Consider the following 23,670-nt stretch of genomic DNA (forward strand, 5'->3'; position numbering starts at 1 on the left):
CTTTAAAAAGGACATTAGTGAACCAGATAGGTTTTTCCCAAAATCGACAATAGTTTCATGGTTATCAGTAGATTCTTAATTCCAGATAGTTTTATTGAATTCAATTCCACCATTTGCCATGGCAGGATTCAAACCCAGGTCCCCAGAACATTAGCTCAGTTTCTGGATTAATGGTCTAGTGACAATACCATGAGGCCATCGCTTCCCCTGTATTTGCTCCTGAACTAAAGCACTTAAATGAATTGTTGCATCCCTATTGTTAACCCAAACCAAGATGGTCAGATTTGAAACAAATCAGGAATTGAACTCCACTGCCTTCTTGATTGAGATTGTGTGAAAGAGGTGGTACTGGCTAATACCAATCTCAATTTGTTCATTAGTGAACAGCAGCCTTGCTACAGGCTCAAATTAATGACCAAATATTGCTTAACATGGGAGGCTACTTTTTCATGTTGAAAATACGTCATTTGGTGGCATACACTGAAGTGAACACATATTGGAAAACAATCATTTGTGTCAGAAAAATCGCTAACTGAGAAAGTCTGAAAATACATTGAGCTGAAATCTGATAGACTGCAGATAGTGAATTATACATAATAATACAATTTCTTATTAGAACAGTTGCTTCAGTCAAGACTTAATATATTAGTAAGAAATCCTTTATGATCAAGGTTCAGGATGCCTCAGGCCAACCCAATAGGTCAAACTTGAAACAAGAAAAATTTTCTTAATAACAGTCATTGCGTAATTATTTTAAAAATCATAACACTAATGATGATGATGATCCATGAGAGCCAAGTTATGCTGGCATTGCACTTGGCTGAATATGGACAAGTTTATTTCTCAAAAAGCAAATGTTACTCATTATTTATTTAACTGACATTTTGGCCCTGAAATTCTGATCAGGAGAGATAGCAAAAATGGGCAAATCAGCCAAAACTGGGATGGAATTTGGATACAGCAGACAAAGTGAAGTGAAAACATAAAATGTTGAGAAGCAGGGAGAAAGTGGGGGAAAATGTGAAGGATGAGGAGGAGAAAAAGAGAGGAAGACTGTGTGAAATCCAGAAAATAAAACATCTTCTACAGAAATGGTATAATGATGCAAGGACAATTGAAAATCAGTAATGTACCAGTAAAATAGTTATCAACTAACTCAGAAATGCAGGTAACTTACAAATAGTAATATTTTGATAATGGATTAACAATGCTTGGCCTTCCTTTCTTCCACCACTCTGTGCAGATGGCATATAGGGAACGTCAACAAAAAGGGCCGGATTTCAATGTTGGAGATGGGAATTGAACAATGGGAAATTTGCTTATTTTACAACTTTACCTCCATCTGGCCAATTCTCTTACATTTTTGTTCTTCAAGGGTGTCAGGGTCTCCATTGAAACTGTGAAGTCTATTTGTAATTTCCAGCTGAACTTTGACCTGTTATGATTTGGAAACCCTGTGTTGGACTGGGGTATACAAAGTTAAAAAATCACAACACCAGGTTTTGGAGCACTGCTCCTTTATCAGGTCATCAGCCAACCACCTGATGAAGCAGCAGCGCTCTGAAAGCTAGTGCTTCCAAATAAACCTGTTGAACTAAAACCTGGTGTTGTGATTTTTAACTTTGACCTGTTAGTAGTGTCATTGTTGACTATTAGCTTGATGCCCCAGTTATAATTGGTCTAAATCCATGAATCCACGTAAAATCCTAATCCATTGCAGGCTCTCCAGAGTTAGTACACAGCTACCTCAGCTTCCCTGCCCTGCAAATGACTGTACTCTGTCATGTGAAGTTGCCTCAGATCACATGGTGCTGCAATTGAGCTTAGTTCAGCATGGCTACCCACAACTCTGCAACATATAAACATCAACAGAACAGAAAATCATTGTGCACTCTCAGTTATTCTTAGGTTCACAACATTGCAGTGCAAGTGTCCTCCTTCAAGAAAGCTGGTGAATCATGCTACACAGCATCAAATCTTGGCATGTTGGCAGTTACACATCAATGGTTTACCATGTCTGTTCACAGCAAACCCATCATTGTTTTTCCAAACACAAGATATCCGCAACCCCAAATATGTGATTTTGTAGATGAACTGCACACAAGGTAAACACAATACTTCATTTACTTTGCTGTTAGAATGTCACAACAATCCAGTACCTAAGCAAGATGGGAATTCCTCACTATTTCACTGTTTAGGAGAATTCCTAACAGTAGTATGTGTTCTCTCACTTCAACAAGGAAGGAGGCACTGCTAGAGCTATCTCTGGGAACAGGGAACAAGGGCCAAGGAAATCAAATGAGCATGGAGAGACATTTACAGGTCTGTGATTATTGCATAATAAGGTTTAAATTGGCAATGGAAAATGACATTGGTCAAACCAAAGTAAGAATAATCAACTGAAGAAGAGTTGAATTTATTGAGACAAGACCGAGCTAGGCAGGATAGACTGGAACCATGAGTTGATAGGAAAAATAATAGCTCTAAATGGGCTACCTTCAAAGAGAAATTATTTGAACACAGTTGAAACATAGTCCTTCAAAAGGGAAAGGAAGGACAAACAAATCTTTCAATCTGTGGATGTTAAATAAGATAGAAATTTAAAAAGAAAAGAGTTGCTGGTGACTGGTGTCAGACAGTAAATACAATTGAGAAGCAAGCTGAGCACAGAAGGTTCAGAAGTGAGGTGATAGAACAAAGAAATTTACAGCACAGGAGCAGGCTCTTCGGCCCTCCAAGCCTGCGTTGTTCCAGCTCCTCTATCTGTCTATTTTCTAAGGATCTGTATCCCTCTGCTCCCTGCCCATGGATCTGCCTAGATACATCTTAAAAGATGCTATTGTGCTCGCCTTTACCACCTCTGCTGACGATGCATTCCAGGCACCCACCATCCTCTGCATAAAGAACATTTCACGTGTGTCTCCCTTAAACTTTTCCTCCTCACCTCGAATTTGTGATGTAAGCAGCAAAAAGGAGTTATGAGAAGAAGACTGGCCGTTAATATAAAGGGATATCTCAAAGTCCTCTGTCAGCACATCAACAGTAAAATGATATAAAAGCGATGAAAAGTGACAATTATGGACCAAAATAGAGGTTTACACTTTCACAAGAGGTACGGCAGAATTAGAATAACACAACACAAAAGAAGCACTTCAGCCTATCGAGTCTGTACTGCCAAAAAATATATTACTACCTCGACTAGTCCCATAGCTTTCAATGTTATGACATTTCAAGTGCTCATCCAAGATTACAACAGGATTTTGATCAGATGGGCCAATGGACTGAGAAGTGGCAGATGGAGTTTAATTCAGATAAACGCGAGGTGCTGCATTTTGGGAAAGCAAATCTTAGCAGAACTTATACACTTAATGGTAAGGTCCTAGGGAGTGTTGCTGAACAAACAGACCTGGGAGTGCAAGTTTGTAGTTCCTTGAAAGTGGAGTCGCAAGTAGATAGGATAGTGAGGAAGGCGTTTGTTACGCTTTTCTTTATTGGTCAGAGTACTGAGTACAGGAGTTGGGAAGTCATGTTGCGGCTGTCGGAGGCTGAGGGGTGACCTTATAAAGGTTTACAAAATTATGAGGGGCAGGGATAGGGTAAATAGGCAAAACTTTTTCCCTGGGGTGGGGGAGTCAAGAACTAGAGGGCATAGGTTTAGGATGAGAGGGAAAAGGTATAAAAGAAACCTAAGTGGCAACTTTTTCATGCAGAGGGTGGTTAAAACGTGTATGGAATGAGCTGCCAGAGGAAGTGGTGGAGGCTGGTACAATTGCAACATTTAAAAGGCGTTTGGATGGCTATATGAATAGGAAGGGTTTGGAGAGATATGGGCCAGGTACTGACAGGTGGGACTAGATTGGGTTGGGATATCTGGTCGGCATGGACGGGTTGGATCGAAGGGTCTGTTTCCACGCTGTACATCTCTATGACTCCAAGTTGGGTCTAAATGTAATCAGGTTTTCCGCCTCAACTACCCCCCCAGGCAATCCACTCTCGACCCCTTTGAATACCTCAGCTTTCACTTTAAAATTATGCCTCCTTGTTACTGACCCTTTGACTAAGGTGAACAGCTCCTTTCTATTCAGGTTTATTTAAATTGCTTTACCTGCACTTCACTCAATCTAGTCGACTGTATTTGCTGTTCACAATGTGATCTCCTCTACATTGGGAAAATGAAGCACAGATGAGGTGATCTACATTCTGTCTGCAAACAGGACTGAGTTTCCAGTTGCTTGCAACTTCAATAGTGTTCTCTAGGAGCAGACGCTGGAGATCAGAGTCAAAAAGCATGGCGATGGAAAAGCACAGCAGGTTAGGCAGCATTCAAGGAGCAGGAGATTCAACATCATGCCCGAAGTGTCGACTCTCCTGCTCCTTGAATGCTGCCTGACCTGCTATGCTTTTCCAGTGCCACGCTTTTTGATTATTCTTTGGCCAACATCTCCAGCTCAGGCTTGCAGCAATGGTCTAGCAAAGCTCAGTGCAAGCTGGAAAAATAGCATCTCATTTTCTGTTTGGGCACCCTGTAGAACTCTGGACTTAATATCGAGTTCAAAGTCTGTAAGAAGATTTGTAGCTCGGGTGCTCGTTGTTGTGGTTCTGTTCGCCGAGCTGGGAATTTGTGTTGCAGACGTTTCGTCCCCTGGCTAGGTGACATCCTCAGTGCTTGGGAGCCTCTTGTGAAGCGCTTCTGTGTTGTTTCCTCCAGCATTTGTAGTGGTTTGAATCTGCCGCTTCCGGTTGTCAGTTCCAGCTGTCCGCTGCAGTGGTCGGTATATTGGATCCAGGTCGATGTGCTTATTGATTGAATCTGTGGATGAGTGCCATGCCTCTAGGAATTCCCTGGCTGTTCTCTGTTTGGCTTGTCCTATAATAGTAATGTTGTCCCAGTCGAATTTATGTTGCTTCTCATCTGTGTGCGTGGCTACTAAGGATAGCTGGTCATGTCGTTTCATGGCTAGTTGGTGTTCATGGATGTGGATCGTTAGCTGTCTTCCTGTTTGTCCTATGTAGTGTTTTGTGCAGTCCTTACATGGGATTTTGTACACTACATTGGTTTTGCTCATGCTGGGTATTAAGCAATACGAAAGCAACCACCCCAACACACACAAAAGAAGTTGCATCAAGACACTATTCAAAAGGGCCACAACACACTGCAGTACACCAGAACTGCAAAAAGAGGAAGAAGAACACCTATACAATGTATTCGCCAAAAACGGATACCCAGAGGTGTTCTCCGTGACTCACTCGTCAGGTCCACACCCCCCACCAACCCAACCTCCACTCCCGGCACCTTCCCCTGCAACCGCAAGAAATGCAAAACTTGCGCCCACACCTCCCCCCTTACTTCCCTCCAAGGGACACTTTCATATCCGCCACAAATTCACCTGCACCTCCACACACATCATCTATTGCATCCGCTACGCCCGATGTGGCCTCCTCTATATTGGGGAGACAGGCCGCCTACTTGCGGAACGTTTCAGAGAACACCTCTGGGACACCCAGACCAACCAACCCAACCACCCCGTAGCCCAACACTTCAACTCCCCCTCCCACTCCACCAAGGACATGCAGGTCCTTGGACTCCTCCATCGCCAGATCATGGCAACACGACGGTTGGAGGAAGAGCGCCTCATCTTCTGCCTGGGAACCCTCCAACCACAAGGGATGAACTCAGATTTCTCCAGTTTCCTCATTTCCCCTCCCCATGTCTCAGTCAAATCCCTCGAACTCAGCACCGCCTTCCTAACCTGCAATCTTCTTCCTGACCTCTCCGCCCCCCCCCCAGTCTGGCCTATCACCCTCACCTTGACCTCCCTCCACCTATTGCATTTCCAATGCTCCTCCCCCGAGTCCCTCCTCCCTATCTTTTATCTTAGCCTGCTGGACAAACTTCCCTCATTCCTGTAGAAGGGCTTATACCTGAAACGTCGATTCTCTTGTAATGTAGTTCTCCAAGCACCAGTATTGGGATCCTTGCTTTTTCTGACTTATTAATATTGGAGCTTGCAGGAGTCAATTTCAGATATTGTCGATGACACTAATCTTCGGAACATTGTAGGATGACAGTGTAAATCATTAGTAAGTAGAGAGGGCAGATTAAGTTCAAGGTGGGGAAATGTGAGGTGATACGCTACAAAAGAACATAGAGAGACAGTATAAAATAAAAAGGATATTACTCTCAAGGATGTGAATGGGCGAAGAGACTGAAACGTATATGATTAAAGTTGGCGCAACAGGTAAAGACAGAAGCTAGCAAAGCATGTAATATTCCAGACTTCATTAACATGAGTATAGAATACCAAAGCGGGGAAGTTATGATGAACTTTTATCAGGTTAGACCTCAGTTGAAGAAGTTTATGGGAACGTTTCCAGGGATGAGAGACTTCCATTTTGAGGAAAGACTGAAGAAGTTGGAGTGTTTTCTTTGGAGAGAGAGGGTGTCTAAGAGGAGATTTGATGGAGGGGTCTGGACAGAGTCAAAAGAGAGAAATTATTCCCACTAATAAATGAATTGTGAACCGGATGACAGAGTTTTAAAGTGTTTTGCAAAAGAAGTAAATGCATGGTGAGAAAAATCGTTTACACGCAATGAATAATTGCAGTATGGAATTCATTGCCTGGAAGTGTGGTGGGAGCAGGTTCGACTGAGGAACCTAAGAGGGCACTGGATGACTTGATTTGACTCCCTACAGTATGGAAACAGGCCTGTCCGCCTGTCCGCCCAACAAGTCCACTGACCCTCCGAAGAGTAACCCACCCTTGACTAATGCACCTAACGCTATGGGCAATTTAGCTCAGCCAATTCACCTGACCTGCACATCTTTGGATTATTGGAGGAAACTGGAGCACCCGGAGGAAACCCACGCAGACACAAGGAGAATGTGCAAACTCCACATATTCGCCTGAGGCAGGAAGCAAACCCAGGTCCCTGGTGGTGAGAGGCAGCAGTGCTAACCACTGAGCCACTGTGATTATTTAAATAGAAACAACATGTAGGTTACTGGGAAAAATTATGAGATTGGCACCAAGTTAAAATGTTCAGAGAACCAGTGCAGACAGATGATGTGCAAAATGGCCTCTTTCTGCACCATGATATTTTTGCGATTCTGTAAATCCATTTTCCAGCACTGCATAGCCACATTGTATGTTGCAATGGCATATCCATCTCACAACAATGTTTAACCCCACCTCCCAAATAAATCAACCTTAACTTGTATTATCAGCACCCCTTTGAAGCCATAAGGAAAGTTTGGCTGCTGTTGACAAGGGGATCCACAGACTGAAATCAGCTTATCATAGCCAAAGAATGATGTGGAAATTGTTGATCTGGCTGTTTAAAACAGATGAGGCTCCTAAGATGATCCTTGTGCACTTCAAACACAGCTATGCTAAGTTTGTGAAAAATAACCACAATCCATGATGAAATGCATGATTCCGATTTGAACACCAAAAATAAAATCAAAACCAATTTCCTTCAAGTGATTAAAGAGAATTTAAATAATTCAGTTTCTACAGTTTAGCATTTTTTGGTGCATAATCAAAATTTAATTACATCAAATTTTGGAGTTTTTCTCCAACTCAATGAGTAGCCAATGTCAGTGTACACCCAAGGTATCAAAAAGCCCAAATCTACCATAGTGAAATCACAAAATTATCATGTGGCCTTTCATTACTGGGAAACTATTGGTCAATTCATTGCTCCATGAAACTTAACTCTGAAATCTCTCCTGAGCCTTGCTAAAATTGATTGCTACAGAAAAACTGTTGGGAGGAATGCTGATCTGGCATCGACATTTGAATCTGTTCTTTAACGCATGGACATGCTATACTTATAAAACTTTAATTTAAAAGCAATAGATGAATATATGTTTGGGCCACAATGAATGAGGGGCTGTCTTCGTTGGCTGCTTACTGTAACCAGACTTCTTTGTCCTCCCGATTCAGCACTTGAAATTGTAAATGTCACAGCTGTAGATTTTGAGGTACATTTTCAGGTTCCTTAACCTGATGCATGATATTTAATGCTACAAAACATCCCTCACTCTGTTACTTTTTAATGGCCTTTCTGGACCAGGGGTGAGAGGACAATGAATTGTGCCCACCCATATTTGATCTTTCCATGGTGAATATTTGAAAGTAAGGGATACATGTCTTTCGCTGAAAATCCTCCCATTACTCTGCAGAAATCTTGCGCTGGTGTTTAGATGTTGGTAAAGGGAGCTCAACCTATATTGAGAAGGTAAGCCTGTGATTTTTTTCAGGGCCTGCCCATTCTGAGGTTCCACCAGTTATTACTGTGAAGAGCCAATACAATTATCCCACCAGCAATGAGCAAGATTTCTTTCACTGAGCCCTGACAATACACTACCCAAGACTGCATGTGACTCCTTGGTAGAGGTTAGGAATCCTACTTCCTAGATGCTAACGTCCCCAAGAAGGAAATTGAAAGGAAAGGGGTGGGAGGAGTTCTGAAGGGGTTTGAGGAGTTAATCTGTTTCATATAATTCCGCTGTCACACTGCCAAACTGCATGTTCATATTATACTGCAAAATTTAATATGCAGACAGTAAGTAATGGTTAGGGTGTATCTACCCAAAGAAAGAATTTCCACCACTCACAGTGGATGACTCCTAAAATTGTAATTAGCAATTCACTAAATTATTTGAATTTAAGACTGTTAAATATTCAGCCAGAACCATTTTTAAGTTTAGTTTTTAAACAAATTAGCTTAACCTTTCATGAGAGTACCTATGTAGCAAATTTAACATTTTAGAGACAAAGTCTGGCTTTTTGTCATTTAGGCCTTAGGGCATGATACCAAAGCCCAAATATATCAGCTGAAAACCAAATCTTTTGCTAATTAGCATGTATACAAGAATCATGACATTTCTTAGGATTACATTAATCATTTATTTGCAGCATAGTCTTCAAGGATTTGTCATTTCTTTTAGCAAAACTGCTTGCATTCACCCAAAACAGTGCTTTATCTTCAGTTCTACAATATATTCTATTTTTGTTCTGCAGAATGGCATTTGCTTTGTAATAACTCACAGGTTAAAAGGTTGCATCATATTATCCTTTATAAAACGTAAAGATGGTCTGGAGTATCTGCTTGATTAGATTAGATTCCCTATAGTGTTGTAATAGGCCCTTCAACCCAACCAGTCCACACCGATCCTCCGAACAGCAACCCACCCAGACCCATTTCCCTCTGACTAATGCACCTAGCACTGTGGGCAATTAGCATGACCAATTCACCTGACCTGCACCTCTTTGGATGGTGGGAGGAAACCGAAGCACCCGGAGAAAACCCACGCAGACACGGGGAGAATGTGCAAACTCTAGATAGTCACCTGAGGCTGGAATCAAACCTGGGTCCCTGGTGCTGTGAGACAGCAGTGCTAACCACTGAGTCACCATGCTGCTACTGCTTGCGTTGGTTTTCTTAATACAAGCCAGATAAAATTAATCATACCTACATAAAACATTCAGAACTTATAATATAAATCAGGTTCAATGTAACTGAATTTCTTGTGATCTTTTCTGCTAATGTATAAACATTTACTAGAAACTAGTCGCGCATACTCAAAATTGCTCATGCCTCTGGATGAATTAATCACGATTAGGAGTTTCCACTTTTACGTTTGTTTACAGGCTGGCTTCTATACCCAATTATAGCGAGGAAATTTTAAAAGTCATTACTCACAGGTAGAGGACTGACAAAATAATTTTTTTTTCCTATAGATCCACCTTTTCCCCAAGTTAGCCAAACTACATCAAGTTACCCCTTTTAAATGTGTCAACATACTTTGTAAAACAAACTTTAAAAGGGCACCCTATTGAACTGGACCACAATGGGTGATTTGTAAACTAACCTGAGCAAAAGCCTGACAGAAAAAGAACACATTTCAAGAGAGGTACAACTTTTGTATATTAAACCCAAAGCAAAAATGCTATCTCTTGCATCATGACATTTCTCAGTAACCTGCCTTGCCTTAGCTCAACTGCAGTTATCCTAAATAATTAGTCAGAGTATACAAGCATACCTAATTTAGTATTAAATGATTAGATAGTAGTTAAGAAATTAAGTATAATAGAAGAACTTAATAGATCCCAGGTACGAGACTGCAACATGTGAAAAGCAATAATATCATTGGATGCAATTGGAAAGACAAAGCAGCCAAAGAGCTGGTAAAGGGAAACAGCATACTTTTGTGCATGACATAACAGAGAATATATGAAATGACCAGCAATGAATGCAAGATACTTTTCAGTCAAAAAATTCGAGGGAACCCTTTGACCGCGGCTTCATTTCTGCAAAGTGTTTGAGATTCCTAATCTTATAGCTTGTAAAGCCATACATGGTGATATTAAATATTGAGAGTAATCTTGCAAAATTAACATGCCATAGGCTATTACCTTGTAGCAATGATGAAAGATGGAAAAAACCTACCAGGTCCTAGTTTTGCCACTGCATAGAGAAGATCATAGTTGATGATTGGTGTGGCATCATCAATTTGCTGCCAACCCACAGGCGGTGATGCTGGAGGGGAGATGAGGAATTGTTTTGCTGGCTGTGGAGGGGCAAGGTGCAGATTGTCTCCATCTGGACCTTGATTTTGAACCTGGGAAATAAATTGGTACATGTTTAAACTATAATCTACAGTGTATCAGATGACAGCAGCAGTTCACTTCCAATACACGAGTGGACTCTTTTCATACTTGCATTATGAACCTGAGCCTTCTCAGCAAGAAAAAAAATGTAGTTACCTTTCTTCCATTCCAATGTTTTAATTCTGTGCTGCTGAAACAAATTCATTTAGAACTGAACAAATTCTGAACAGTTAGATAATGGCCTGGATCTTACAATGGCCAGACGGTCGTCATTGTAATGTAGACTGGAGTTGTGCACAGAGACCCTGCAGAATGCCATTGTGGCAGACAATGAAGGAATTGTCTGGGAAACTGTATTTTTTCCTGAGCAACTTGACTATGCTAGCCAATTGGAGATTTCAGAGGGTTCTGATGAAATTACTCAGGAAAAGTTAGACTATTAAATACATTGTCCAACTCTAGAGTAATTATTTGGATTATTTTGGGCAGCACGGTGGCTCAGTGGTTAGCACTGCTGCCTCACCGCCACGGAGACAGGTTCGATTCCAGCGTCTGACTGTGTGTGGAGTTTGCACATTCTCCCCTTGTCTGCGTGGGTTTCCCCCAGGTGCTCCGGTTTCCTCACAAAATTCAAAGATGCAGGTTAGGTGAATTGGCCCTGCTAAATTGTCCACAGTGTTCAGGGATGCGTAGGTTGGGTGCATTAGTCAGGGGTTGAATGTAGGGGAATGGGTCTGGGTGGGTTACTCTTTGGATGGTTGGTATGGACTTGTTGAGCCGAAGGGCCTGTTTCCACACTATCGGGATTCTATTCTATTCAATAGGCCCTACATCTACCTTGGAGACAGTGAAGTTTGCAGGTCAGAGTCAAGAGTATGGCGCTGGAAAAGCACAGCAGGTCAGGCAGCATCCGAGGAGCAGGAAAAAAAAAAAATCGACATTTCAGGCAAAAGCCCTTGATCAGGAAGGACTTTTGCCTGAAACGTCGATTTTCCTAAGCTGATCGGATCCTCCTGAACCTGATCCGATACACCACTTCCCAATCAGTGAACATGAAGAACTCCCAGACCTAACATCCAACCTCCCTGTTCCCAAGCGGGATCGGACTTCTTCCACCCACCCTAACATAACCTACAAACTAGATAATTTAGCCTGCCACCTTGTACCTTGGCACCTTACCCATTCTTCCTTGGCATCATCTGCCTTTCTACCCCTACCTAGCTGGCACAATATTTACTGAACACCTTACCTCCCACTCATTTGGCACTGTACTTACCTGACACCCAACCCTCTATTCATCTGGCATCCTATCCCTGGCACCTTCCCTCTTCCCAGCTGACACCTAACTTTCCTAGCACCCTATCCCTTAATCAGATATTCTACCTCAGCATCCTCACTCTCCCCAGCTGGCACCATAACCACCTTGCATCTATGTTCTTGGCACCCCTACCCATCTAACAACCCAACCCTCCCCAACCGCTAATCTACCCAGCTGGTACTCTACCAACTCACATCTGGCAACTACTTACCTAGCACTCTATCCCCCCTGGCATCCTATCCTTCCCATCTCCTTCTACACTCCTACCTTAATATTACACCTACGTCCTGTACTAATGCTTTGACAGCATCTGACGAAGTGGCTGTCAGGAATTTTGCATTTCAGAATATGGTAGCTGGTGTCTGTGAACAGAGTAGACAAGCAGGAGGCTGGAAGAACACAGCAAACCAAGCATCATGAGGAGATGGAGAAGTCCAAGTTTCGGGTGTAATCCTTCTTCAGAACTATGAACAGGGGACAGAGTTTGCCTTCTGCTGACAGTTCGGCACAATGATAGAACTGGCAGAATGGAAGTACAACTCCATGTTTCGGAGGGAGCCCTGAGTGGGATCGCCTCACAGAAATGTGGAGCTCCTTTCTTTTGTAAAGGACGGGGTCTGGGAGGCAACGTGCATATAATTGCTAATTCTTGGAAATGCTAACCCATTATTTCAATATGGTGAAGAAGAATTTGCACACTCCATCGCTCTGGCTCACAAATGATTGCATTAATGTGGGCTCAAGGTAAAGCTTGAAATAAAGAATACTTCCATGGCCACTTAAAAAAAACTTTAAAAACAAACAGCCTCCAACCACCTTTCACAGTCATGATGGTCTCTATTAAAATTACTTTGGTAATCCCTTGAGGGAGCATATCACAGCTGAAAGATCAATTGGAGCATGACATTTGGCATCAGTATCTCTGGGCTTGGGAAATAAAAGATGTCGGAAATATTTCTGCTGTTAATTACTAGTAAGTGCCCTTTCTACAAAATATGCACTTGTCAACTGGGGCAACAACAAGATTGGACTTGATACCAATACCACAGACAGTACAATGCTTTGTGGAAAGACAGTTTAAGAGTACATGAAGGTTGACTGGTTAATCAAGTTATCAGAGACAATTAGTTATTGTGGAATTGCAAGATGGCCTTATTCAGTGTCTTCCATATTTAAACACATTGAATATTAATACTCTGATTATTATAAATAATATAACAATGACATGTGGCATTGGGAATTGGTCAGAGTTCGAACAGCACAGAGTTTGTTCACTTTTGGTCTAAAAGGAAAACACTATGAATTTAATAGAATATCGTCTCTTGGAAGCACCATCAGATTCATGCTGTTGTGCTACTGCAGGGTTACAATAAATTTTAAATTCTGAATGAGAATGCTATGGCAAAATGGGAACATGTGCTTTCAGCATAGAAGTTCATGCACCATCAGGAATCTGAACACAATGTTCCATGTCCCTAAAGCCTTTTGAGGTTTAGAGTCAATCTTTTATGTTCCAATTTCCAATTTGAGCTCCTGACAAGTAAGGCTCCATAATTGGAACTTTAATTCATAAAATATACTTAAATGTTATAATTATCCAACAGACAGGATTATTCCAACTGAAGAAATGATGAAATCCAACAAATTGGCCATACAGCAATTTTGTCTAGTCATTTTTGGAAAGTTTCCTCCTATGTTGATTTTGTGACTGGGTTTTGCATCCATGTGGTGTTATCTTGAACATCGTACATGCACATGGCACAAAGATCCTTTTCTAAGCTCAGTGCACATCAAAAAGAGAGGCCACTGCCAGTAGTAGCTAAGATTCCTACTTCCTCAACTATTATCATAGCATCATAGAGACATACAGCATAGAAACTGGCCCTTTGGTCCACGACGTATATAATGACCATCAAACGACACTAATCCCATTTATCGGCACTTGGTCTATAGCCTACTACGCCCTGGCATTTTAAATACTAATCCAGGTGCTTCTTAAATGTTGCAAGAGTATCTGCCTCCACCAGCCTCTCAGGCAGCACATTCTTCATTTCTACCACCCTTTGGATAAAATTATCATCTCTCGGATCTCCTCTAAACTATTTGCTCCTCACCTTAAACTTATGCCATCTGCTCTTAGACATGTCTGCCACGGAGAAGAGGTCTATATCTCTCAACTTTATATACCTCAATCAGATCCCCACTCAGCCTCTTCTGCTCTAAGGCAAACAAACTCAGCCTATCCAGTCTCTCGTCATAACTGAGACGTTTCATCCCAGAAAATATCCTGGTAAATTTCCTCTGCACTCTCTCAAGCTCCCTTTCCCCCCCAATCTGACTACCAAGCTGACGTCTTCAGGGATCCATGGACTTGTACACCTAGGTCCCTTTGTTTCTCAGTACTCCCGAATGATCTACCATTCATTGTGTATTTACTTCCTTTATTAGACCTTCCAAATTGCATCATCTCACATTTATCAGGATTAAATTCCATCTGCCATTGCTCTGCCCAATTTACCAACTAATCAATATCTGACAAGCCCAAGATCATTCATATCAATATAACAATATCACTATTTTTTTGTGTCATTTGCAAACTTACGAATTATACCTTCTACATTCACATCCTAGTTGTAAGTTTGCTCATTGAGCTGGTGGATTTGTTCTGAGACTCTCCATCACCATGCTAGATAACATCATCAGTGAGTCTCTGGTGAAGCATTGGTGTTCTGGTCTGCTTGCTATTCATCTGTCTCGGTTTCTTGTGGTGGGTGATATCATTTTTGGTTGTGTTTCTGAGAGGTTGGTAAATGGGGTCCAAATCGATATAATTGTTAATGGAGTTCTGGTTTGAATGCCAGGCCTCCAGGAATTCCCATGTATGTCTTTATTTAGCCTGTCCCAGGATGGATGTATTGTCCCAGTCGAACTGGTGTCCCTCTTTGTCTCCATGTATGGATATGAATGAAAGTTAGTCATGTCTTTTGGTGGCTAGTTGGTGCTCATGGATCCTGGCAGCTAGCTTCTTGCTGGTTTGTCCAATATAATGTTTGTTGCAGTCCTTGCAGGGTATTTTGTATATTTTACTTTTCCTAGTACTGATTAATCCTGTTCTTCAGAAATGTTTCCAATAATTTCCCTGCTGCTGGTTGTTGGTACAGGGCCCTTTAAGTTCATCAGGAGCTGTTTCAGCGTGGTGGAAGGTTTGTGGGCTACACAGACAAAGAGTGACACCAGTTCGACTGGGACAATGCATCCATCCTGGGACAGGTTAAACAGAGACACACACAGGAATTCCTAGACCCTTGGCATTCAAACCAGAACTCCATTAATATACAGGTTTGGAATCCATTTAGCAACCTCTCAGAAACAGAACCGGAAATGATATCAACAACCACCACAAATCGAGACAGATACGTAACAAGCGAGACAGAAAAACAACGCTTCATCGAGGGTCACTGATGTTACCAAGCATGGTGATGAAACATCAGAGAACAAACCTCAAGTGAGCAAACTTAAAACTTGATCCACAACCTGAGCCACAAATCTTGGTGGGCGGCACGGTGGCACAGTGGTTAGCACTGCTGCCTCACAGCGCCTGAGACCCGGGTTCAATTCCCACCTCAGGCGACTGACTGTGTGGAGTTTGCACGTTCTCCCCGTGTCTGCGTGGGTTTCCTCCGGGTGCTCCGGTTTCCTCCCACAGTCCAAAGATGTGCAGGTCAGGTGAATTGGCCATGCTAAATTGCCCGTAGTGTTAGGTAAGGGGTAAATGTAGGGGCATGGGTGGGTTGCGCTTCGGCGGGTCGGTGTGGACTTGTTGGGCCGAAGGGCCTGTTTCCACGCTGTAATGTAATCTAATCTAATCTTCTCCAAAATCTCATTCACATCCAAGTTGCTAATGTAAATAACAAATAGCAAGGGCCCCAGCACTGAACACTGTGGAGCATGGCTGGCCACAGGTTTACAATTACAAAAACACCCCTCCACCACCACTTTCTGCCTCCTGTTTGGCTGCCAATGTGGGATCCAGTTTGCCAATCTGTCTTGGATTCCATGGGCTCCTACCCACCAGCCTTCCATTTGGGACTTCGTCAAAGGCTTTATTGAATTCCACACAAACCACATCAACTGCATTACCCTCATCAATATACTGTGTCACCATTTCAAAAGACTCAATTAAAATAGTCAGACAGGGTCTTCCCAAACAAATCGCTGATCAATCCCTGCCTTTCCTAGTATTGATTAATCCTGTTTTTCAGAATTTTTTCCAATAATCTCCCTACTGCAGATGTCAAATTAACTGGTCTGTAATGACCTTGTCTCTCCTTGCTGTTCTTCTTGAACGAAGAAATCACATTAAATGTCCTCCAGTCTACTGGCAGTTCACCTGTGGCCAGTGAAGTATTAAATGTATCCACAAAGGCCCAGCAATCTCCTCCCTTGCCTCCATTATCAGCCTGGGGTACATCTCATCAGACTCTGGGGATTTGAGCACCTATGTGCCTGTTAAAATGATAATATTTCCTTCTTATTAATCTTAATGTGCTCTAGAACCATGACATTCCAAATTATATCCTGGAGTACAATTTCGTTCTCCCCTGCGAATACAAACGAGATGTATTCATCTAAGACTGCACCAAGGTACACTGGTTCCACAAGTTGCCCCTTTAGTCTCACTCTTTCCCTCAACAACTCTCAATATCTCTTGACACCTATGGTTGCCTAGACCTGTTGCCCTTGCCCTTTGTTCTTATAGGAACACACTGCCCTTGAATTCTCACGATCTTACTTTTAAAAGATTCTCACTTTTCAAATGTAGACTTACTTGCAAGTAGCTATTCCCAGTCTACATTGGCCAGTTCTTGTCTAATGTCACTGGAACTGACCATCCCTCAATTTAATTAACATTGTGATAGTGCTGCATGCTTTCATCCAAAAAGTTACCAGTTACTTCATTATAAGCTGAGTGCTCTTGCAGTGAAGTTGAAGACGGAATGGATCACTTAGAAACAGGCACCCTTGATTTTTTATATATTTAAAAATAAAACAGCTGAGGATTGGGTTTTACTGTACATTAATACACAATTCTTTCAACTTCAGGGGCCTGGTTTCAAATTCATTGTGGAATAATGGGAACAATATTTAGACTCTGTTAGTTGTAGGAGTTCTATCTGATGTGTTTAGGTAGTCACATAACAACTCTCAGTACTAACTGTAAATTCATGAAAAATCATTCAGCAATTTTGTTTTGTTTGGAGGGAGAGGAAAGAGTTGAGTTTAAATATAATTTAAATTAATGAATTAAAAAGTTTTGACAAACAGTTTTCACCAAAACACCACCTGTTTAATAGCTATTTAAATCAGACTGAAAATAAGTATCACATTGAAAAGGCAGCATTTTAAAACCCTACAGTATGGCCCAGGTGTTAAATATTGTCTGAGTGGTACAAGAAAGGAAAAAAAAACTAGCAGAATATTTACATTACCCTCACCAACAACACACAGTGGCAGTAGAGTGTAACAACTACAAGCTGCACTGCAGTAATTCACCAAGTTTACTTTGACCGCATCTTTCAAATCTATGACCTCTACCATGTAAGGAGAGGCAATGACTTTTAACACAGAGACCTAGATAATGCTCTGGGCAGCTGGGTTTGAATCCCACTATGGTAGATGGTGGAAGTTGAATTTAATAAACATCTGAAATTAAGAGTCTATGATGACCGGGAGTCCATTGCCAATTATTGGAAAAACCCATCTGGTTCACTAATGTTCTTATGGAAGGAAACGCTGTCCTTACCTGTCTGGTCTACATGTGACTCCAGACCCACAGTAATGTGGTTGACTTTTAATTGCCCCTCTGGGAAATTAGAGATGGGTAAAATATGCCTAATCAGTGATGCCCTCAACATGTGAATGACTGAGAAAAAAAGGACAAGGGCATCAGATGAGTGGGAACATCATTAAGTTCCCCTCCAAGCCAGACACATCTTGACTTGGAACCATTTCTTCAGCATCACTCGGTCAAAATCCTTGGCCTCCCTTCCTCAGAGCACTGTGGGTTTACATATCCCTCATGGACTGGAGTGGTTCAAGACAGTTCACCATCACCTATTCAAAGGCAATTCAGGACAGGCAATAAATGTTGACTTTACTACTGATACCCACATCTTTTTAAAAAAGTAACAACACTTATTTAGATTTCCTTCCATTGAAATCTAAAGATTTCCATGATTCCTTCTAGAAATATTCTACAGAAACTCAAAAGATGAATAAAACATCTACCAGGTTTTCCTTGGTGTGTTCTACCCAAATAGATTTTAACAGTTCATTGCAAATTTGGACTCAATGGATTGGAATTCCCTCAGAGTCCAGATTTGGGCAAACTGTATCCTAGCAGGTGGCTCACATTTGATCTGATTTTGAACATCAAGCCTCATGTATAAATTTTGTTGAGCTGTTGGCAGCTGTCACACATTCCTGTTAGCTAACTCTCCTGCAGGGCCAGAATGTGGCTCACCACATTGCCAGCATCAGCCTCACTATTGGGGTTCTACCTTTCAGTGGGAAGATGTCAGGCTCATAGCAGATAAAGCAGACCTGGGTCCACACTATTTCAGGGAACACCAGGTTTTTTTCCAGGGGTACTAAAATATATGTCTCAGAACCTTAATTCATTTCTGTAAGGGGCTAATTATTATATTTGGTGGCAACCAGAGATATCTGGAATCTTGGTTTTGGGTCAGATGTCTTCGAGAATCTTAAAGACGTACAATGCTGATCTCCAAATTTTGACTTCAATATGCCTGCATTTAAGCAACACAATATTTGTCTGACCTTTACCCCCGCCCCACCCCGCTCCATTTATTTCTCAGCCCTCTTCCCCTTCTCCCAAACCTGATGAAAGCTCCTGCCCAAAACATCAACTCTCCTGCTCTTCTGATGCCACCTCACCTGCTGTGCTTCATCCAGCTCCACATTTTATCGACTTTGTCTGATTTCTACCCTAACTGCACTAGTTAAACAAATCTTATTTTTTGATTAAATCCTTGGCTTCAGTTTCTTTATCAAATGTCTTAATGTTTTATGATCAAAGGTCAAAGTCCTGAATTCATTACCTGTGCAAAGTAGAGTTTTAGCTTTTTCCCATTGAACTTTGTTTCATGGAGCTCTATTCTGGCACGGGCTGCTACTTTAGGATTGCTGAAGTTAATTCGTACACGTCTGAAACTTTTAAACAGTTGGAATGTGGCATGGTCATCATAGGCCAAGAATAGTGCCTCAAATTTCTCCTGTATTTAAGAAACACAAAAGAATACAAAAACTTAAAATGCTGACATTTCACAACTTTTCTCCAAACATCTCAACCTTTAAACAATGTCCTTTGGAAATATCAAAATTTGCATTCAGCAAAATTGTATATGTACAACTTCATATTCACATGAATAACAAGGTTCAAATCCATGGGATCTTGTAAATCAATGCAAAATATAAAAGTAATACAAAGGTCCAGTTCCACAGTAAGAACAATTTGGAGTCTTTTCTTTGCAACTGAAAGAATGCTGGAGACACAAGCAGAGGCTAGAAATGGTCACATTGAGTTAGGCAGCTGTTTGAAGGATAAAGTAACTGTAATAGTGATAATTACAGCAGGCCATTAAAACCAAAGCATAAATTTTCATTTTCCCCACCTTCATGGTAATAGATTGGAAAAGGTCACCTGACACTAGTAAAATCCAAAGGTATTTCATTCCACTACCAGATTACCCATTAAGCAGTAAAAATGAAATCGTACTTGTTCTTGTCAGTGATAAATGCAATTCAAAATAAGAATAGCGATTTCTGAAAATATGCAGCATGCCCAGTAGCATCCATGAAGAATGAAACAGAGTAAATGAGCTGGGTTTTATGGGTTAGGAGTCACAATACTTCCCTACCCTATAGAAACATCCACCTTGAGCTGACAAATTTAAAAATGGCTGCTCCCCAGTGATAATATGCTGGAGGAGTGGCCTTAATGAAGTGATGAGGTCATTATATGACTTCATGCCTTCCAGGGACAGGAAGTCCCACCCTGAAGAGCTGCCAGCCAATCACATTAACCAGGAGATGAGTAGCCTCAAGAGACCTCAGTTCCAACAGCAGTGACTACTGCAGGAAATCACAGGAGAAGATCCCTAGTGACCAGACATAGAGATAAGTCTGGGGTTCTTCATGAGAGACCCTAGGAAGGGTGGAGAAGGGTCTGGGTGTTTTGCAGGCACAAATTGAGAGTAACACCTTGCAGGAGGATGACCCCAAAGGGTACATAAGGTCACTGTAAAGATGTATCCTATTTTCTTTCCACTTTTTCACCACAGATGGTGAAGTAGTGGGCTGTTCTCCTTCATTCCACCTTCCCCAACCATATGTTGCAGCAGGAGTGGAAACAGGCCCTTAACTGACCAGTTAAGAACTTCAATGAGCCCAAGAGTGTGCAATCTGGTCAATGCTTTACCCTCACTATATTACCGCAGACAGCTCAGTGATTGAGTAGGAATGTTGATCACTCATCCTAGTTTACACCTCCTATCCACCTGTTAATATGCTGGTTTTGACTGTAAAATTATTTCTAATACTTCAAAAAGCTGTCAAACTTTTGGCAGAACCAACCTGAAATGTTAACACCTTTTCTCCACAAATTCCGCCACGCCTGCTGGGCATTTCCAGTATTTTCTATTTTTATCAGATTTCTAGTTGTGACAGTATTTTGCTTTTGTGTTAACATAATGTATTCCATGAAACTGCATTGTTCTGGGTCTTGAAAAAGATAATGACCCCAAAATATGCATCTCAAACAAGCCTTACATCATTTGAGGAGAACACAAATGTGAGGCAACACATTCTTCAAAGAGGTGTCATTTGGAAATTGTACTCCCTAATTCACTCATTTTCTCTCCCATTCCTATTCTTGCTCTTGTCTCCATGGTTTGTTAAAATAAGTACTGTTCTCCAAAATAAAATCAAGTAAGGTGGTAAATGCTGGAAATATCAAACAAAAATAGAAACTCAGCAGGTCTAGCAGCATCTGTTGAGAAAAAGCAGAGTAAGTGTTTTAGGATCAATTGACCATTCTTCAGAACTGAAAGTAGCTCAGAAAAGGAGGTATATATACTGAAAACAGGGGTGAGTAAGGGAAAGAAAGGACTGATCGAATAGATGGAGATGGAGGCCAGAGAGAGACAGAAAGACAAATTAGGTAGACAAGGGGATGGATTATAGTAATAAGGGAGAAAGAAAAGCTGTTAATGGGAACCATAAATAGGTAAAAATGGATTGGCTGTGCTGAAAGCAGTCCCTGTCATGACTGGGTAACCAGCTTGCAGAACAACTACATTCCATCTGCAAATATGACACCAAGCTGCAAGTTGCCTGCCACTTCAACATATCACCATGTTTCCTGGGCAACATTTCTGTCTTAGGCCTGCTGCAGTACTCCAAAGAGGCTCAGCACAAACTGGAAGAACAGCATCCCATTTCCCACTTGGGGAACTTTGCAACCGCAGGACTAATATCGAGTTTAATAATTTTAGAAATTGAACATCTTTTTCTCTGTCTTTTACCCATCCACACAACCCATGCACTGTCATGACATTAGCTGCTTTTAGCAGAGTCAACCTACTTCACCTAATTACATCCTCATTATTAACTTTTCTTTCTGCCTGGCATACTATCATCCATCTCTTTGTCTGCCTGTTGTTCTCTCTCTTTGGGCTCAATCTCCATCCATCTGCTTACTCCTTTCCATCCATCCCCTGTCTTCAGCATATTTACTACATTTTCCTCGTTACTATCAGTTCTGAAGGGTCACAAGACTCAAAATGTTAGCTTTGTTTTCTCTCCACAGATGCTCCAGACCTACTGAGATTCCCCAGTAAATACTGTTTTAAGTATTCTTCTATGTTGGTCAAATGTCAAATCCAAGTAAGGGGAATCACAACTCAACTCTTAACATCTTCTTTGTTAGTTATAATTTTTTAAAAATTTCCTTTTTAGCATGTAGCTATCACACTTCCATTTAAAAATTAAGTTCTGGATGCATGCATGCAGAAGAGGCAACTGGTCAAACCATATTAGGCAATAGATTATCTCCCTCGTGGGCTATAAATGGGGAATTATTAAGAAGGTATTATGAGACTATCAAAATTAGTTTTGGTACCCATGCCTGTGGGGGAAAGGATAAGTTGTCCTTTGACCGTCATTAGGGGAAAAAGTTCAAAATTGTTTCATACTTCTGTTAAAATACTGGAAAGGATTCACCCACAAACATTACTGTCTTTAGCATATGCTTCTTAGCATACAGCAAAGTTTCAATTTTAAATCTGTAAGCCTTGCTGTGTGCAGGTGGTAGTCCAATGCAGTACTTGTCTAAAATACTGCTTTTCTTTTAAAATGTTTCCAATACAAATAAAGACAGGAGGATTCAGCAGGCAATGAAGCCAAACTTCTATTGCATTTCTACACAGAGATATAATTGGTTTGGTGGTTTAACAGAAGAATTAATTAGAAGCACAGTCTGAAATGTATCCACCTTACTCTGTCTTCAACACTAAATTGGTGGACTAATTGTGTAGACTAATTAGACCCATGAGAACGAGGATTAAATATAGAAAATCACTTAAGAACTAGAGATTATTAAATAAATACTGTGCAGATCAAAGTACTTTTTGTGCTACTGGGGCAATCAATACAATATCTGTTGAAATCAATACAATCTAGTCCCTTAATTCAAAATGATCTGGTGACTCAATATTTTGACACTGCTTTCCAACTTTTCCATGTTATTTACATTGTTTAATTTAAATTAGTGGATAATTAAAAAAAGGCTTCAAGTTAGAAATAGAATATGTCCTCTGAATTATGTTCAGATTATGTTCTGAATTATGTTCAGATCATTACTATTACATTAAGTTAATAACAAAGTGAGATCCATTACCAGAAAGATTCTAAGATTCATTTGACAAGAATCAAAACAACTAGGAATATTGCTGAAATGTAAATTCTGTTTCACAGTTTTTGATGAATGAAAGTTGATTACTCACAGGAAACATAAATTAAGTTTGGTGGCTGCGTTTACGTAGAAAATGAGAGTAAGCTATTTAGTACTTTAAGCTTGCTTTGCCATTCACTCTGAATATGATTGACCACCCACCTCAATGGTCTGTTCCTGCTTTTTCCTCATATCCCTTGATCCGTTCAGCCCCAAGTGCTACAACTAAGTCCTTCTTGTAATCATACAATAGTTTGGTGTCAACTGCTTTCTGTGGTAGTGAATTCCACAGGTTCACCGTGCTCTTGGTGAAAGAATTTCTTATCTCAGTCCTAAATGGTTTATCTTGTCTCCTTAGGACCCATGATTGCAGATGCCCCTGCCTTCAGGAACTTCCTTCCTGCAGCTGCCATGGCTAGTCATGTTAGAATTTTATAGGTTTCTATGTGAACCCTCCCTCATTCTTCTGAACTCCAGTGAATATAACTGCCCGAAACATTGATTTTCCTGTTCCTCGGATGCTGCCTGAACTGCTGTGCTTTTCCAGCATCACTCTAATCTAGAATCCAGTGAATATAATCCTAACTTATTAAACCATTCCTCATACATCAGTCCTGCCATCCTAAGGTTAAGCCTAGTGAATACACACTTCACTTCCTCCATAGCAAACATATCCTTCCTCAGAAAAGAGAATGAAAACAGT

At 41.1% G+C, this 23,670-nt stretch overlaps 1 protein-coding gene across 5 annotated transcripts in view; it reads right to left on the reverse strand.

Moving 5' to 3' along the window:
* Positions 1-23,670, reverse strand: part of rcan2 (regulator of calcineurin 2) — a 383,573-nt gene that overhangs the window by 91,004 nt on the left and 268,899 nt on the right. For 4 of the 5 annotated variants that reach the window (XM_087979972.1, XM_087979968.1, XM_087979967.1 and 1 more), the window contains 2 exons: positions 19,057-19,230; positions 10,457-10,628 (listed from right to left, as the gene is read on the reverse strand). In XM_087979972.1, the coding sequence (XP_087836098.1) occupies positions 10,457-10,628; positions 19,057-19,230 (346 nt within the window). The remainder of the gene's footprint in view (positions 1-10,456; positions 10,629-19,056; positions 19,231-23,670) is intronic. The other variant, XM_087979975.1, reaches the window with a different exon arrangement.

This window comes from Chiloscyllium plagiosum, unplaced genomic scaffold (assembly GCF_037043375.1).
Source record: "Chiloscyllium plagiosum isolate Xiang-an unplaced genomic scaffold, Cpla_swu_hap1 HiC_scaffold_3, whole genome shotgun sequence".
Lineage (NCBI taxonomy): Eukaryota > Metazoa > Chordata > Chondrichthyes > Orectolobiformes > Hemiscylliidae > Chiloscyllium > Chiloscyllium plagiosum.